Source organism: Lepidochelys olivacea (genome assembly GCF_965140295.1).
Source record: "Lepidochelys olivacea isolate rLepOli2 genome assembly, chromosome: 1".
NCBI lineage: Eukaryota > Metazoa > Chordata > Testudines > Cheloniidae > Lepidochelys > Lepidochelys olivacea.
This window is the reverse complement of record NC_140411.1, coordinates 96,893,121-96,910,932: the sequence shown is the minus strand read 5'-3', so window position 1 is coordinate 96,910,932 and position 17,812 is coordinate 96,893,121. Positions and strand designations below refer to the sequence as shown.

General features: G+C 40.3%; 1 protein-coding gene across 2 annotated transcripts in view; it reads right to left on the bottom strand.

Annotated features, from left to right (window-relative positions):
* The window catches only part of GPC6 (glypican 6), a 1,115,179-nt gene that overhangs the window by 779,849 nt on the left and 317,518 nt on the right, over positions 1 to 17,812 (bottom strand). For both annotated transcript variants that reach the window (XM_084617953.1, XM_084617954.1), the window contains exon 2: positions 2,757 to 2,915. In XM_084617953.1, coding sequence (XP_084474079.1) covers positions 2,757 to 2,915 — 159 coding nt within the window. The remainder of the gene's footprint in view (positions 1 to 2,756; positions 2,916 to 17,812) is intronic.

The window sequence follows — 17,812 nt, the reverse complement described above, 5'->3', positions numbered from 1 at the left end:
ACCCACAATTTGTTTTATTTATTTTTATTATGTTTCAGGTGGTAGTGCTTACAAGCATGGACCATGACCCCACCACATTAGGCCCTGTACAAACAAAGAACAAGAGAGATGGTCCAAGCCTCAAAGAGCTTACGGTCCAACTAGTCTAAAAATCTAATTGTTCTTTCAGCATAAAGAATGCCCTATCATTTTAAACTGCTTCAATGCCCAGACAGACTACAGGTAGTCCTCTAGTGAAGATGAAGGCTACTTGATGGGTATGTTATTCCATGGGAATATCTGCAGTGCCAAGGAGGACTCAACATTTCTTGCATATAAAAAGAATACCTCAAGAACAATTACAGAATCTGATTAAAGGACTATGAAATGAAGCTCAGTTGTTCAGTGACAACACTTGAACTTCAAATGACAAGCACTCTCTTAAAAAAAATAATAAAATGTACAGATTCCAAGGTCACAAGAGACCATTACAATCTAGTCTGACCTCCTGCATAAAACAGGCCAAAAAACCTCATCTAGTAATATCTGCATCAAGTCCATAATTTCTGTTTGAGCTACAGCATCTTTAAGAAAGATATCTAGTCTCGATTTAAAGATTTCAAGTGATGGAGAATCCACCAAAGCCTTATTTATTCAGTGTAGTAATATAAAAAAGCATCAAATTATAAAGAGTACAGAAAAGGAATCAGCTGAAACCTATGACAAACTATTGACAATCTGCAAGCATTTTTAGTAACGCACATAACTCACCAAATTCTATTGACTATACTGGTTTCCATGCACAAATGGAAGAAATCCCTGCAGCTGCTGTTGAGGGTTTTAAATTGTTACTTCTATTTAAAAAATCATCGTTGAATATTGCACGTGCTCCAAGACTATTTTTAAAATACAAAAATGAAGCTTTTAAATTTTCACAAACTCAAACAGAATCCTGAAGGTGCACTCTACACAGTCAGCTCCAAATCACATGCAACAGATTACACAATTAAAAGATTATATAATAAATTCATACCGCACCATCATTCTGTTACCTGAATGCACATTCCCAGCATTCCCTCCAAGAATCATTTTCCACACTGTAAATTATAGCAGCATAGGGGCTGGGAGAAGGGGATAGGGAATCTACAACCACCTTCTCCCATCAGAGGAAGGAAGTGGGAAATATATGCCTCCCCAAAACTTTCCACTATGCTCCTCTTCACCCCCCATCATCACTAGCTTTTCCTGACCAAGGTTGCTTGTCTTCCTTGTCATGTGACAGTGGGAAACTATCACAAAAAGTCACATTCTTCTCACAGTGAAGCAAAATTTTAATGGAATAAGGAAAACAGTATTATCCTAAAAGCTACAATCTCTCCCAGCACTTCACTGTACAACTTCAATGTGGAACCTTCCCCTGTCCCCCGTCTGGCTTCCTAATTGAAAATTAAAATCTAATAAAATAAAATAATAATAACAACAACAACACACATCCTCACTCTTTGTACATAGAATTGCTGATACTGGCTTCCAATTCCCCACACAGCATCAGCATTCAACCTGCTAACCCCATGAAGTTACACAAATTAGCCTTCATTGTCCCCAGCAAAACTTCCAATCCCAGTCTAACACATTTCTATTTTCTTCCATCCTGTCCCAAGAACAACAGATATGCACAGATCCGTGCCATGTTCAGCAGGATTGACCAACCCGCCTCAAAACTTACATTCCAGTAGAAGTTCTACATGGGGAAAGAAACATTCGGAGAAAACTCTGCTTCTCCTTTGCCATGCGGGTTATGCTCCTCTGTGCATGTGCCACACACATTTCTTAGAGAGAGGTGTCTTGCCCACTTATGAATATTATGAAATACATAGAAGGAAACAGTCAAAATGTATCTAGACCTCAGATGAATGTGTATACGGACACAGTTGTGATTGAACATATTAAACTTGTTATTTTGGCACTTACTACTTTGTGATTTATAATGAGAAAGATTTATTTAATAAATAGTGCCCATGGGAGAATAAGGACAGGGGAGGAAAAAAAACATTTTACATTCATTTCTAAAGAAAACTACTGTGGGTAAATTGTCAGAGCAAGTCTCTGATCCCTTTCCCAGATCTTCCTAAACTGGAGAAAGGAGAGATCATAGTACTGAATGGAAAGAAAAATAACCAAAAATCTGTCTGTCAATTTTTGTAGAAATAGATTTCAATACTTCCTGAGTGGTTTGTAGTGAAATTCCTCCCATGTGTGTGCAAGCCGTGGGTGCTCAGAGGGACACTGTACTTCACAGGGAAAGTGTTGGAACTCAGAAGAAAGAGTAAGCCAGCCTATAGACTACAAAAAAAAGCTTTACCCTAACAAAAATCATGGTTAGGGTAAAGGTCCATAGTTCATCTTGCAACAGTGAATGTAATTGCAAGCCTAAAAATTGCATTTGAAATTAGGAGAGGAAAAATTATGTATCTTATGGCGATCTCTCTCCCTCTCTTAAAAAAAATAGCCAAGTTTGCAGACACTCAACTGCCTGATTCTTTATGTTACTGTAATTAAAGGCAATAGTCACAGAGCTGATAAAGGGCATAAGCTATAAAGTTAACCCTTATCTTAGCTAAGATGATAACTGCAACAGTGGTATCAAATTGTAAAGGAAAAAAAATCAGAATATATTCTGGATAATGGACTCGTGTACAATTCCGGAAGTCAACTTGAAGGCTTGAAGGCTCATTTTCTCAACCTCCAAAGAATAAGCAAATTATACCCCAACCTACCATCAAACTTCTTGTGCCTGGACACAAAGGTGGTGCGCACAAAGTGACTTGTTTCCTCCACCAAGTTTTCAAACTCCAGTTTGCTCTGTTGGCTCAACTTGTCCTCCATTTCTGTGGTGCAGCATGTATACTCCTGAGGACAGATTCTCAAATGTTCCCCTGCAATAGTAAGAGAAAGCATATTGTGGACTCACCAAAAATGAGCAACAGGTTCTGATTACCTTAATGTACACAGTGCTCCTGAAATGCACACCTTTTTATTGAGGGTGCATGAACAAATATACTGATCAAATATAGAAACAATCATCTCTCTGCAAGATCATTTCCCTGACAATCCAGTCCTAATGTGGGAACACTTTGCATCTGACCTACAATTTAGCCTCATTCTTGGATTCCTTACCAAATAGGGACTTTTGTCTTTGCAATGCCATTTTGATAAGCTTTGCAATTCAAATGAGACTCTCTCAAGGTTAAACTGATTCTTAATTGAAGAATCCCTTTATGTAAATCTCGAGGACAGTTGCTTGCATTTGATTTGTCCTGAGAAATACCTGGCGACAAGGCCAGTAATAAAGCTTTCAGAGCTTTTTCTCTACCAAACCTCAGATATGAGAATTACAAATTTTGGCAGCTTTGCCATACTCTGTTAGACACAAAGGGTTGGCCTGGGCAGAAAAGGGAAGAAAGAGGATGTTTCCCTGACGTGTCTTTCTGCCTGTTGGACTGCCTTAGTGCAGCAACACTTTCTTTCCACTTTCTCCCTTCTGCTCAAGCAAGTGTATTTTAATAGCAATGTTTGGGTTCCACACATTTTCTTGGATGACATTTCTTGTCAGACACAGCAAATGCTCCACTTGAAGCAAGAACGCGATGAAGGGTTTAATTAATGCTTATGCTATATGGAAATGCAACGTAAAAGGTAATGAAAGCCTCTTATTTACTTCAATAGATGTCTCTCTTTATGCAGTGACAATATTGCCTTCTTCAGTGCAATTTCCAAGTGGAAGCCAATTCTGTAGCTCATGAAATTAAAATGGTCTGTTATTACATGAAATGTGAATTTCCAATTGATGTTGTACTCTGGATGTCAGAAATGTTTAGCCTGGGCTGTATGAAAGGAGGGAAATCCACCTCCCTGCTGAGAAGTAAGAAAAATGATAGGCCTCTTCTTGTAAAGCAATGAAAACATTTAGCTTTTCATATACTATATCCTGAGTAAATTCCTCTGCAAACCTTTATATGATGCAAATAAGATGATGGACAAAGCTCAAGGACTAAATACATACTGGGGACCTAATTATTTACACCAAAGCCACTTTGCACCACTTTGGAGTGTAAAGAGGACCTAAAGTTTGTGAGCATGAGTGAGAACCAGGCCCTGGGTTGCTCTCAGAAGAGAGATATAATTTAGTTATCACACCATTAAAACAATTCTGGTATTAAAAATAAGTACACATGCTTAGAACAAACATTGTGTTGCACATGAATCTGCCCTTACTTTATTCCATTTTTTTAAAGCCTTTTGTTTTGAAGTGCAAACATTCCCAATAAGCCTCAAAGATTTAATTTGTTTCTCTGAGTTTTCACAGAGGAAGTTTCTTTTAGAAATCTGAAAACTTTACAAAAAATGTAGACATGAGACATCTTGAAGGAGGGTTATTTCATCATCACTCTGACTACCTATTTGTACTGCAGTCATAACAAGGAGGCCCCTAATCATGGACCAGGACTCCATTATGCGAGGCACTATACACAGTGGTGAGCTGGAGCCGGTTCACACCAGTTTGCTAGAACCGGGACAACTGGTTCTAAAAGGGCTTCTAAATTTAACAACTGGACAAAAGTGGTGCCTTAGGCGCCAACTCCGTGGGTGCTCCAGCCCTGGAGCACCCATGGGGAAAATCTGATGGCACCCACTGGCAGCTCTCTGCCCCACCCCAGCTCACCTCCACTCCACCTCCGCCTCCTCCCCTGAACGCGCCACCCTGCTCTGCTTCTCCGCCCCCCAACCCCCGCCCCCGGCTTCCCACAAATCAGCTGTTCGTGTGGGAAGCCGGGGGGCTGAGAAGCAAGCAGCGGCTTCGCGCTCAGGCCCAGGGAGGCAGAGGCGGAGCAGAGGGGAGCTGGGATGGGCGGGGGAGCAAGAGGAGGGCCGCCCGCGCCACAGCAGGTAACCCGGGGTGGACGCGCAGGGGAACCGCTCCCTGCCCCAGCTCACCTCCGCCTCCCTGGGCCTGAGTGCGAAGCCGCCGCTTGCTTCTCAACCCTTCCCAGCTTCCCACACAAACAGCTGATTCGCAGGAAGCCAGGGGAAGGGGTGGAGAAGCAGAGCGGGGCAATGCATTCAGGGGAGGAGGCGGAGCAGAGGTGAGGTGAGCTGGGGCCAGGTGGGGAGTTGCCGGTGGGTGCTCTGCACCCACCAAATTTTCCCCGTGGGTGCTCCAGCCCCAGAGCACCCACGGAGTCAGCGCCTAAGGTGCCACTGCTGCTCCCACCCAGCTACGCTCCCCCGCCCCTGGGAGCCAGAGGCACCTGCTGGATGCTTCCTGGGAGCTGCCCCAGGTAAGCACCGCTGGGACTCCCCACCTCGCCCCCCGGCAGGTCCCTCTGGCTCTTAGGGGCAGGGTGGGCACCCACTACGGTGGCCCACGAGACCCTCCTGCCCAGTTCTGGGGGCAGTCAGGGGACAGGGGTGGATGGGGCAGAGGTCCGGGGGGGGGGCATAAAGGAACACAGGGGGTTGGATGGGGCAGGAGTCCCCAGGGGAAGGAGGTGGGCCACAACCCCCTCGTGGGATGAGGAGGGAACCGGTTGTTAAGATTTTGGCAGCTCATCACTGACTATACAAACAAAAAAAAAGAGTGGTGGGCATTAGTGATGATCTCACTGCTTATCAGAGGTCAGAAACAGAAAGAAGAATGAAAATTAGATGACTTTGAAAAATCTGTCATTACAAGCAGATTTGCCCATCTGAAGTGCTTATGTAACATTAAGAAAACGTTGCTAGACATCCCCTTTCCAAATGTCAGAAAATCCTCATGCAAAAAGACTCAATAGCCTTCTGGTTTGCAACTGAAAACCCTGGAGAAACATGTACTTTCCTCTTTCCAGCTTTGGGGATAGTTTATGCTTGCTTTACATCACAACTACTTCTTTTTGTCTCTCTTTTTTCCCATGTTCTCATGAACTTCAGCGTTTATTCAGTTCCTCTCTTTTCTCCCCATGTCTGTTTTTTGTTGGCCTTATCTTATATCAGACCTGTTTGTTGTCGTTTCTATTGAATATCAGCTAATAATCAGGGTTCAGTGCTTAACTATGAATAGCCACAGTTCTAGATATTATCATTATTTCATTCAAAATATCAAAGTACAACAAAGCCTAAAGAACTCAGTATTTCAGATATTTTGCATCATCATTAATTTCCTCTATCCCATTTATTTGCAGGCCTACTTTCTCTTTATTACTGCATCGATCACCAATTTGTTTTAAAAGCCCATCTCATCTCCTTGACTGCCAGGAACTCATTCTGTTTTTGTGTCCATCCCTCCCCCCGCTTTTCTGTCTCTCACTCTCTCTCTCTCCCCCAGCCCAATTTTTATTTTTTCCCCTTAACAGACACTGTGTTCTCATTTGTTTAATTACTTATATCTTTACCCAATAATTTCAACCACTACTTTCTTAATGGTTGAAATGTGGATCTCCTTGGTATCATCAAAACTCTAGATATCTAATATCACTCATCCACTTCCTCTCCCCATATTGTACCCATCTAAATGGACATTCCAGTTATGAGAATCTTCCCATCAGGTTTCAATTATGACCACTAAATTAGAACAAGTATTAGTAACACTTCTAGCTCACCTGTCTTTTTCCACATCCTTCTCGCATCTTAGTGCAGACCTAAAAATGGTCTCTCCCTATTCTTCATATTCTGTTTCGAAACATTTTTTTCTCATTTTATTTCCCATATTGAAAGTACATGCCAGATTATAGTTAAGCAAAAGTTCCCAAGCCCATACTTTCTACCTCAAATTCTCCTGATTCAAAGCTCACTGAAGTCATTGGAAGAGTCTTACCGACTTCAAATGAACAGAAGCAGCCCTTAAATCTTATATATAAAACACTGCTGGAGACACTCAGGCCAAGATGTTCAAAACAGACTGTCTGTCTGTTAGGCAACTGAATCTGTATTTAGGCACTCAATTAAGTGGCCTGATTTTCAAAACTGCTGAGCACACAGCAGCTCCCTGCTTACGTCAGTGTGAGTTGCTGGATGCTCACAAATTTTGAAAATTGGCCATTTAATTGGATGCTTAATATGAACTCAGGAGCCTAACTTCAGGCACCCAAGTTAAATTATTGAAAAACACATAAATTATGTAGATTTCAAAATCCCCTTCTCAAAAGTGCCTAAGTCACATGGACCCTGCTTTGAAAACAGACAAAGTACTCCTTCGTCACCTATGCGCTATTGAAAATTTTACCCTTTGTCTATTGTAAGCCTTTAATACACATCTGTGGCTCTTAAATTTCACAATATTAGCAGAATCATCCCACTAACTGTCTTTTATCAGAGTCGTCTCTACAGAAGACGGCCATTTTGGTTTAATTTCAAGTAGGCTCCATCTCATCTAAGAATGTTCTTTGAACATGTGCTTTTTCCCCTAAAATCTGCTTTCCTCCATGATACCAAAGGTAACTATCTATTGATAGTAACGCCTATTCTATAACACTGATTTTTAAAAAAATTCACGCAAAATATTAAAGGTAACTAAAACATTTAGCATTTAGTCCCTGAAATCATTGTGCTCCTGGGTGGATAACTCGACATCAAGCTGCATTATGTGCTAAGAGGCTGCACCATTATTACATATTGCACACACTAAAACGACAGCAAAAGAACATGATTAAGGTGGCAAAATCAAGTACTCGAGAGTTAGAAAATGCCAGAATTAAGGCCTCCTTGTGTGTGTGCATTTTGACACAGTCTTTAATTACATGGTTATGTCCTATTTTTTCCAAAGGACCCCTGCCTCATTCAGTGCACAGGATGGACAGTGCTCAGTTAATGAGGAACTGCCAGTCTCAATGCCCAGCCAAGCCCAGTTCCAACCCCTTACTCAACCTATCCCAGCCTTCCTGCCCAACCAGTCCATGCCTCCCCACCTCTGCTCCCAGTTTCCTTGTCCAACCATTCCCAGGCTTCCCTCTCCAACTCACAGTCAGTTTCTCCCCCTCTCACCAGATCCCTTTCCTGATCCACTCCTTTTCCTCTTCCTTGATCCAGCTGTGTCCCTTTGTATTTTAATAGATGGCTTCCCCCTCCATACTGTCCAGGGCCCAGCTGGGGTGTGTGTGTGTGTGTGTGTGTGTGTGTGTGATTAACAGCAAAGGAGAGACAGACTCCCCACTCTCAGTTCCAGTGCTCAGACACACTCCAGAGCAGCTGGGAGCAACCATTACAGACAAGGAAAATTTTTCTAGCCCACATAGTCCTAGACCGGAGCATGATCAGTGTGTCAGGATGGTGCATGTCCAGTCCGGTCACACCTAGAAGCTGTGAGGGGCGGGAGCATGCTCACTGAAGATAGTATCTTTGCAGATTTTAGCTGTTAAGCTCTAGCAATCCTCTAAGCCTGGGCAAACTGCAATTTTTCAAATGCTTATAATTTACCCAAATTTGGTAACTTTTCATAGACATGTCAAAAAGCACAACTGTGAGACAAAGGGCACCCCCTACCAAATTTCAAGTCCCTGCCCCAAAACATGAGGGAGCCAGAACATTTAAAATAACAGGTCCCACATTTTTTAAATACAGGCAAAGCAATGTATTTTCCCCTAATCTTATTCTCAGAAATGGCTGAACTGCTTTGGCTGAAATTTAAAAAAAAAACAAAAACAGTCTAAGTCAGCCTTAAATCCCCGTCTCCCCACAACACACACACACACACACACACACACAAACACACACAGAGAGTCAGCATGGAAAATTTCAACACAAATGGTGCAAGTCTGGCAAAATTATAAACAACTGAAAATAGGGTCTTATAATAGGAAGTGTCAGGCAACCTAAGTAATAGTTGGCGCTCCCAGTCCTGTCTATAATTATTTAATCATTTATCTTTATTTTCCTTCTTTAACTTTTCTGCTTGCCATAGTTGATAGTACTAAGTTTTGGCAGAACCTCCAGTTCACTCACTTTAAGGAAAACAGACTATGTCACAATTCTGCGTCTTTTGCATTTTCTTCTAAATTTTTTGTTATTATTCTTCAAGAAAGAGTTTTTGCTGATTCTATGCAAGCTTTCCCCATCAGTGATATCAAGCCTGTCCAGACTGGAAGTAATTCTAGAGACTATTTTTATTGTGCTTCCCTTATTTCCTGGTACAGGCTCATTTTCCATTTCAGTTTTGTTATGCTGTGTCCCAGGACCCTAACGAAAGGGGTTTAAATGACTGATCTGGGTATTTACACATCTTAAGTATTTTACAGGCTACTACTGTGCTCACAACTGATGCACCACCTCTTGCCCTATGAAACTCCATATGTTCCACATTCTCAAAGATTATATGGCATAAGTGGCACTGGGCATGAGTGGCTAGTTTTTCCTTGTTGAAAATGGTGTCTCCATAGATAAGCTCGACTGCATGTAATTATGCTGCACCAGCACTATGCTGGAATCAAACAAGTATTAATTCAGCAGTTCCTAGTGACCTACTACAACTCATCTAACCACTGTGTTTCCAACCAAAGTTGCTGACTTACATCTCTCTCCTTTTGTGGCTTGTATTATATAAATCAAACCAATTGCCTGCTACAATTTCAGCTACTAGTATTCAGTTTCAGTTTTATTGCAGCTATAATCTCACACCTGTCTTCACTTCCTCCAAACTGGAAAATGTTACAGTTGAATTTGGTAATCCTCTTGTATGGCACTTTGAATGTAATAAAACAATTTACAAGGCAGTTGTTTTATATTCAAATACACAGTAGTCTGGTGTCCTCACAACATGCCATAAATTATTTAAGCTTACGAGAGCTTTTTAAAAAAATTGCATAAATTGAATAATTGGCTTCTACCAGTCTATCAAAGTGCCACACGTTATCTATGTATGGTAACTCTTTAGGAGGAGTACAATCTGAACATATCGCAAACTATTATGTAAAACAAAATTAACATTTATATTTCCTCCAATAGATTATGGTTCTTCTGAAGCCCTGTCTACAGCTATCAGTAACACCCAGCTTACAATATTAGACGTGGAAGCATGCTCATGTAAATCATTTAAAGTCAGCCAGACTTCTTATGGATTATGCTGTTTATTTTACAATTGCAGGAATAATAATTCTTTATGAGGTAGTTAATTTTGATAGTTTCTGCCCTCACCATAAATAAAAGCCAACAATAAACTCCACTATTCATACTGCTCCGCCTCCAGGCATTCAATACTATGATTGCTGTTAATAGAGTTTTACAGTCGATATTTGTGCCCTGCTTTGTAAATCCAGCAGTAAATGAATGTTAAGACACACAATGGTAGTGCTCTGTGGGCATTCAAACTCAGTTGCTGTCTGAGAAATGGCAGTGGCTACTAAAGACAGAAGAGATGCAAAAGAAAGAAAAAAAAAGAAAAGAAAAAAGTATCCTTCATCCTGCTAATCAAGTCAACGTGGGTGGACCCTTGTCAAATGTGGCTGTACGCAAGGCAAAGGTCTGTCCACAAGGATCCAATTGGAGGACTAAAGCCAAGGCCACCAAAAATATATCAGTCCTTCAAATCTAATAAACAAGAAAAAAAATTGGGGAAACTACCAAGAATGTAAAATTTCCTTGGAAACATTTCAGTTTACATAAAACAAAAAGTGATGAAGAACAAAAGGAGAAAAAATTATACTTTAGCAAAAAAAACTTTTCATCTACTCAGTCTCAGAAGGAATATTTTCTCTTTGAGATGTGGAAAGAACTCAGGGTTGTGTCCTACTGGAAAAAAAAATAAGAAATAGGTTTGTAAATACTGGAATTTAAATAACACTTCTCCATTTCTTTGGGAGATAATGGTGTTTGAGTCTAGAGCTTTCTGAACACAGGCTCTTCCAGTCAATATTCTCAGGTGTATGTTAAAACACTAATTGTGAAATCAAGTGGATGGGCTTATTGTTATGAAGCACTTTGTTCATTTTCTATGGTGTGAAATTATTTTTGCCCTAGGAAATATTTAGCACTTTGAAGTGTTTGACTCATAAGCATTTACAGATTCCAACAAAATAGCAGAAAATTAACAACAGCAATTATTGAATAGTTTAAAAATGCTAAACTGTAACAAAACAAAAAATGTGCATTTTATAATCATTTCAGCCAATATTCAAGTGACAAAAATTAAAATATCATTTTGTGCTGGACCAAAGACTGTTCCCTAACTAACAGTCTTGAAGTTCCTTCTGATGCAATTATCTTCTCTGTGGGGGTATAACAGCCCCACGAGCAGCCTCGGTGAAACTGCACACCTGGCATTCAAATTGCAGAGTTGAACTTTCCTACTGAAACATATTATGATTTAAATGAATTCTATTGCAATGTTTCAGAGAGGACTGAAACAATATTTGCATAAAACATAATATCTGAATGAAAAAAAGTCAGTGTGACATATGCACAGTGCCTGCTTACAATTCTTGATCCTTCTAAATTTTTAGCAGCTAAATAAAAAGCTTTATGTGTCCACCTGATCCTGTTAAACCAACCTCCTCCCATCATGAAAGAAAGTGACTCATCTGTTTGCCTTCAACACAAATCATTTTCCCTCAAATTCTGTTTGTTCCTTGAGGTCAATTAAAAAATGAATACCTTCCAAACAGACCGATAATTAGTTAACAGTCTCTACATTATGTGTCTCACAGGGAACATTCACTTACAAGAAGCCCTGATCATATTGTCCTTGGGAAGCCCTCAATAATAAGACACAGAAACTGAGGCCAAAGCAAACCTGTTCATACTAGTACTACCCAGCAGCTAAAGAAAGGGATAGAGTCTCTCGAATCTTCCTAGCTAAACTACTGGAAGCTGCTCCACTTCTCCTACATTCAGGTTCATTTTATTTTCTAGCCATATACAGTTAGACAATTGGTTTTTGATAGCACAGTTTGTGAGAAGAATCTTTAACTATCTCTTGGGTTGTGTATTACTGACATTTTGCCCAGTGCATTGTGAAAGGCAAACTGTGATTCAGCATTGTGCAGTTTCATCATCTTGCTGGCTACCTGGCTGTAATTTTGTGGTTTGGAAGCATGTTTCCTCCAAGGGATGACAGCTAACTTCCCCCCTGCCCCCAATTGATTTTGCTCTTTATTATATCCCCTGCTATAATAGCAGGAATATCTTACATACAATGTAAAGATGACCCTGTTTACTCCAAAGTCAACACAAGTGGGAATAGAATAAATCATGAATACAGCTTTTCTTTGCCCATAAACTATAATGCAACTAGATTTTTATTTTATTTTAGCTGTTCTCAACACAGTTTTATTATTATAAGAACATAAAAACGGCCATACTGGGTCAGACCAAAGTCCATCCAGCCCAGTATCCTGTCTGCCGACAGTGGCCAATGCCAGGTGCCCCAGAGGGAGTGAACCTAACAGGTAATGATCAAGTGATCTCTCCTGCCATCCATCTCCACTCTCTGACAAACAGAGGCTAGGAACACCATTCCTTACCCATCCTGGCTAATAGCCATTAATGGACTTAACCTCCATGAATTTATCTAGTTCTCTTTTAAACCCTGTTATAGTCCTAGCCTTCACAACCTCCTCAGGCAAGGAGTTCCACAGGTTGACTGTGCGCTATGTGAAGAAGAACTTCCTTTTATTTGTTTTAAACCTGCTGCCCATTAATTTCATTTGGTGGCCCCTAGTTGTTATTTTATGGGAACAAGTAAATAACTTTTCCTTATTCACTTTCTCCACACCCTTCATGATTTTATATATCTCTAGCATATTCCCCTTTAGTCTCCTCTTTTCCCAGCTGAAAAGACCAAGTCTCTTTAATCTCTCCTCATATGGGACCCGTTCCGAACCCCTAATCGTTTTAGTTGCCCTTCTCTGAACCTTTTCTAATGCCAGTATATCTTTTTTGAGATGAGGAGACCACATCTGTATGCAGTATTCAAGATGTGGGCGTACCATGGATTTATATAAGGTCAATAAGTTATTCTCCATCTTATTCTCTGTCCCTTTTTTAATGATTCCTAACATCCTGTTCGCTTTTTTGACTGCCAGAGGGAGTAAATGAGGGTGGATTTGTAAAGGTTTGATCAGCATGAGTTTGCGTGAATCATATCACATAGAAGTGAGTTATGCAGATCGTCCCAAACTCAAGCTGAAAAAAACTCTGCAGCCCATCATCATGTATTCTGTATATGCCACATATATTACAAAAAAAAATTACTTAAGAGTTTTTAGTCACTTGGCTCTTCAATTTTTCCTATGGCTTCATTATATGTGGCATAATAAAGCCATCCCAAACTCATGCTGATAAAGTCTTTCTACCATTCCACACCTACAGGTTATTCACCCCACTAACCCATAGATAATAACAACTCCTCATGCAACATCAATTGTCCTAGCTAGAGAGAGAATTATTTACTCTTTTCCTAAAGTTGGGCAACTCAGATCTACTTGAGTGTAGTGGGAGAAGTACTGCATCTATTCTGACTTCCACATAATGGGCTTTGTGCCAGTTAAGGATAAGGCATAGCAGAGTTCTGCTCCTGCATGCCCCTTGCTGCCCACACCATACCCTGCTTATACCCCACCCCTGGTAAAAACACTCCCTCCTCTTAGAATAATGAGGAGGGCAGCTAACACAGGAAGCAGCAGAGCCACTTCCTCCAGCTATATGTCCATGGAGAGTTCCTCTACCCAAGAGAAATTCTCCACTGGCTATCCTCACCCACTTTGCACACTTATATTATACAATGTAGCTTTAATGGACTGCTGAATCTAGTACATAAGTATTATTGCATGATCATGGTGAAAATTACCAGGCATGAAAGAATTAATAGAAATTTGAAACTTCTATTTAAATATTGTTTACCACAGCACATGAATGTTCACTCCATATCATGAACAGTAACGATACCTCGTTAATGTCAGCCAGCTTTTACTGCACTGAAACAAGAGCATCAAAGAGAAAAATGCAAAACCTCATCATAAAAAGACAGATGATAGCTTAGCTCAGTCTAGTGTCATATAAGGTTCCACTATTTCCTCCAATTTCTGAGAATCTGGGTCCACTGTTAGTCTGTGCTGTCTTTGGAATCCGGTTCTGCCACAGTTGGACTGAACAAGTTGTCAGCTCTCTCTGTTACTGTCCTTGTGCAGATGCCCCTGTAGCCTGTGATACTTAGCAAGGTTCAAGGCCTTCAACAACAACAACAACAAAAATCAATAACCAAATGTAACAGAGTTCCTTGCCCTTCAAGTGTTTTAATGGTAAAGGTTTGACCTTTATGGTTAAAGATCAACGTGAAAGGAAATCCCCATGTGTATGTCAAGACTTCTCTGCAGTTATCTGCTTAAATTTTTCTCTTTTCCTCCAATGTACGATAACTTTCTAGAAATGAATGATGAATGCTTCCAGCTTCCTTCTTAAACTTTTCTTTATCAGCATACTATAGCTGTGCAATGTAATATAACTGCATTACTGCAGTGGGCCTTTTCCAGTGGAAAAATAAAGGGTCTCCAGGTATTTTAACAATCTAAATGGAAATTTCTGGATCTTCAAAAATATTGTTATAAGCGAAGAATGTGAGTGATCTCTCTCTGACTTCTATGGGATCCTCAGTACTCTATTAATATCCCCTTCTCCCTAGGTCTTAATTTATCCTCCAATTTCTTTACTTTCATTTTTTAAGGGTGAGACATTTGCATGCTTTCACCATAGATTTAGACTGGCTGTTTAACTGCAATTGCACAGCAGATACTGTGTCCCAAGCCCTGTAGTTTCAACTCCAAAAAGTCTTTTTGAAATCAGTTCTGTTAAGGTGTTTAATTCACACAAAGATATTAAGGTCTACTCCTGTTGAAAGAAAAGCACCAGGTATTGGGCCAAGTAGTCTACCAGACCCCCTAAACACCATGATTTTTCAGGGAACAGGCCCAGTGACTTTTTCATTATGCATAGAAAGAACACTTTATCAAATCTGGCTATTTTCCCATCTCCCCAAGTTTTATCTACAGAGTTGGTGAGGTACAATTTGGTCCTATAAATCCATGATATGCCCACACCTTGAATACTGCATGCAGTCCTGGTCAGCCCCTCTCAAAAAGATATATTAGAATTGGAAAAGGTACAGAGATGGGCAAAACAATGATTAGGGGTATGGAAACAAACAAAAGGAAGTACTTTATACAATGCACAGTCAACCTGTGGAACTTGCTGCCAGCGGATGTTGAAGGTCAAAACTATAACAGGGCTCAAAAAAGACCTAGATAAGTTCATGGAGGATAGGTCCATCAATGGCTATTAGCCAAGATGGTCAGGGATGCAATCCCATGCTCTGAGTGTGTCTAGCCTCTGATTGCAAGAAGTTGGGAGTGGATGACAGGGGATGGAGCACTCAGTGATTCCCTCTGAAGCACCTGGCAAGGGCCACTGTCAGAAGACAGGATACTGGACTAGATGGACCGTTGGTCTGATCCAGTGTGGCTGTTCTTATGTTCTAGCAAAAAAAAATGTTTGAGGTTGCCAAAATATTATATTTAAAAGGTCATTGTGTGAGCAGCTAAGCTTCTATGCTGCTGTGACGGAATACACCCCTCTAATCACCCTCTAGACACTGATGTAATAATCATTGCACAAAGTATGCCTTGTAAGATATCATTTGAGAACTCAGTTTGCTGGTCAATATTGTCCTGGTAAAATCAGTGTGGCAATATTATATATGAAGTTATCAAATTCCCCTGTATGGTGTTATTAACACATATTCCAAACCCCACAGCCCTGCCCAAACGAAAAATGGCAAACAGGTCTCTCCCAAAGACAGGAATGTGTGCTTGCCTTAATTTGCATTTAAGCAGTGAACAGAGTCATCAAGCAGAAGGGAAGATAAACAAAGTTCAAACAAGTGAAATGTCACAGTTCCCATCCTGGTTGGTTGCTTCTACTTCTCAGTGGCATTTATTCTGCTTTAAATTTTATAATTACCACATCACAGTGCTCCATTATGATGACAGATTGCACAAATTTTACATAGAAAACCCAAAATTAAAAAAAAATGTGTTCAGGGTTCTTTACACCACATGCCAGGTTTAGATGATAATCTCTTCAAGGCAGGAAACATGACCTCTTGTGTGGGCACTATTGGGCCCATAATCTGGTTGGGATACTTGGGTACTACTAGAATAGAATAATAAGGTTTACTGACCGGGTTGAGAAGATTCTAAGATAGCTTTTCTTTTCCTGCCTTCCTTGTTTACCTTTCTGTTAAATGCAATATAAATGTATGCATGTACAGTAGTACTATTAATAATCATGAGATAAAATGGCACTAAAACATTCAGTCAAAGGTACACTAGCAAGGACTTGGGAGAGAAAAAAAATTAAGTGCTTCTATAGCCACCGTTTGTTAACTCCAAAAGGTCTCAAAGTTTTCCCTAAACTCCAAAAAGCAGTATCACGCAGAAGTTCAGACTGCCACACTATTCCCTGAAGAAATTGCATATTAAGTGTGAAATTCTCACAGATAATTTCAAGTGAGAAACGAAGGTGAGGACAATTATGAATATACCATAATTTTTCAGAATAAATTGGCAAAAAGTCAGCTATAGTAGTATAGCAGGTTAATGTGGAATACAGCAATTGACATAGGTACCACTATCTAGTATTGCCAAGGTAATAGGAGATGTTCTATGAAACAGATCTTGCCATTGCTCCGTAAGGGCCCAATCCAACAAACCACTTAAAAGGTGTACTTGAGGTTAAGCATGCGAGCAGTCCCACTGAAGTCAGACTACTCATGTTCTTATGCACTTTACTGGTTTGTTTAGTATTGTATTTGCTTCAAGTGCTTCTGGAATTGTGTGATCAATGGAACATTTGGGGCTGGATTTTTTCAGGCTGCTCCGTCCACTTTGTGAAGCTTTCAGACAACACAATCTGGACATATTCCCATCATAACTGGACAGTGGACTATTCTCCTTGCACGGTGGAAGTCTTTGTTGGGTTTAAACAGATGACAGAGTAAGGGAAGGGGGGTTGTTTTAGCAACGCTCCACTACATTTATTTGCTACTGGAGCTTGGTCTATAAGGAGGGAGGGAATTCTCTACATTACAGCCATCTTGTCCTATACGCAGCCATACAGTGAGGGCTGCACAGATTTATAGATTCCAAGGCTAGAAGGGACCATTGTGATCATCTAGTCTGACCTCTAGGCCATAGAACTTCCCCAAAATAATACCTAGAGCATATCTTTTAGAAAAAAAAATCCTGTCTTGATTTAAAAATTGCCAGTGATAAAGAATCCATCAGGGCCCTTGGTAAATTATTTCAATGGTTAATTTCTCTCACTACTAAACATGTATGTCTTATTTCCTGTCTGAACGTGTCTAGCTTCAACTTCCAGCCATTGGCTCATTTTATATCTTTCTTTAACAGATTGAGGGGCTCATTAAATATTTGTTCCCCAAGTAGGTATAGCTCATAAACAAGTCAAACCTGATTATAAAGGGGTTGCAAGCAATAAAGGCTCATCAAGAATTGCTAAAAGACTTTCCACTTTCTCAGCTTCTCTCCCTCTTCACTTAGAAATGTCAATAACTTTAAAAAAAAAGTTAGCTCCCTAGTAAAATTTCCCAAAATGCATCAGTGACTTAAGAGCCTCTGTCCCGTTTTCAAAAGCTCCTAACAGTAATTTAGGAGCCCAAGTCCCACTGGCTTCCCTGGGCTGCTTCTGCGGTGGCACAGCCATACTCAACCCGTTTCTTAGGGATAAAAGGAAAACGTGCACAATTTTATACCTGATCAAATTTACAAATCTAGCCCCAAATTTACACATGTGC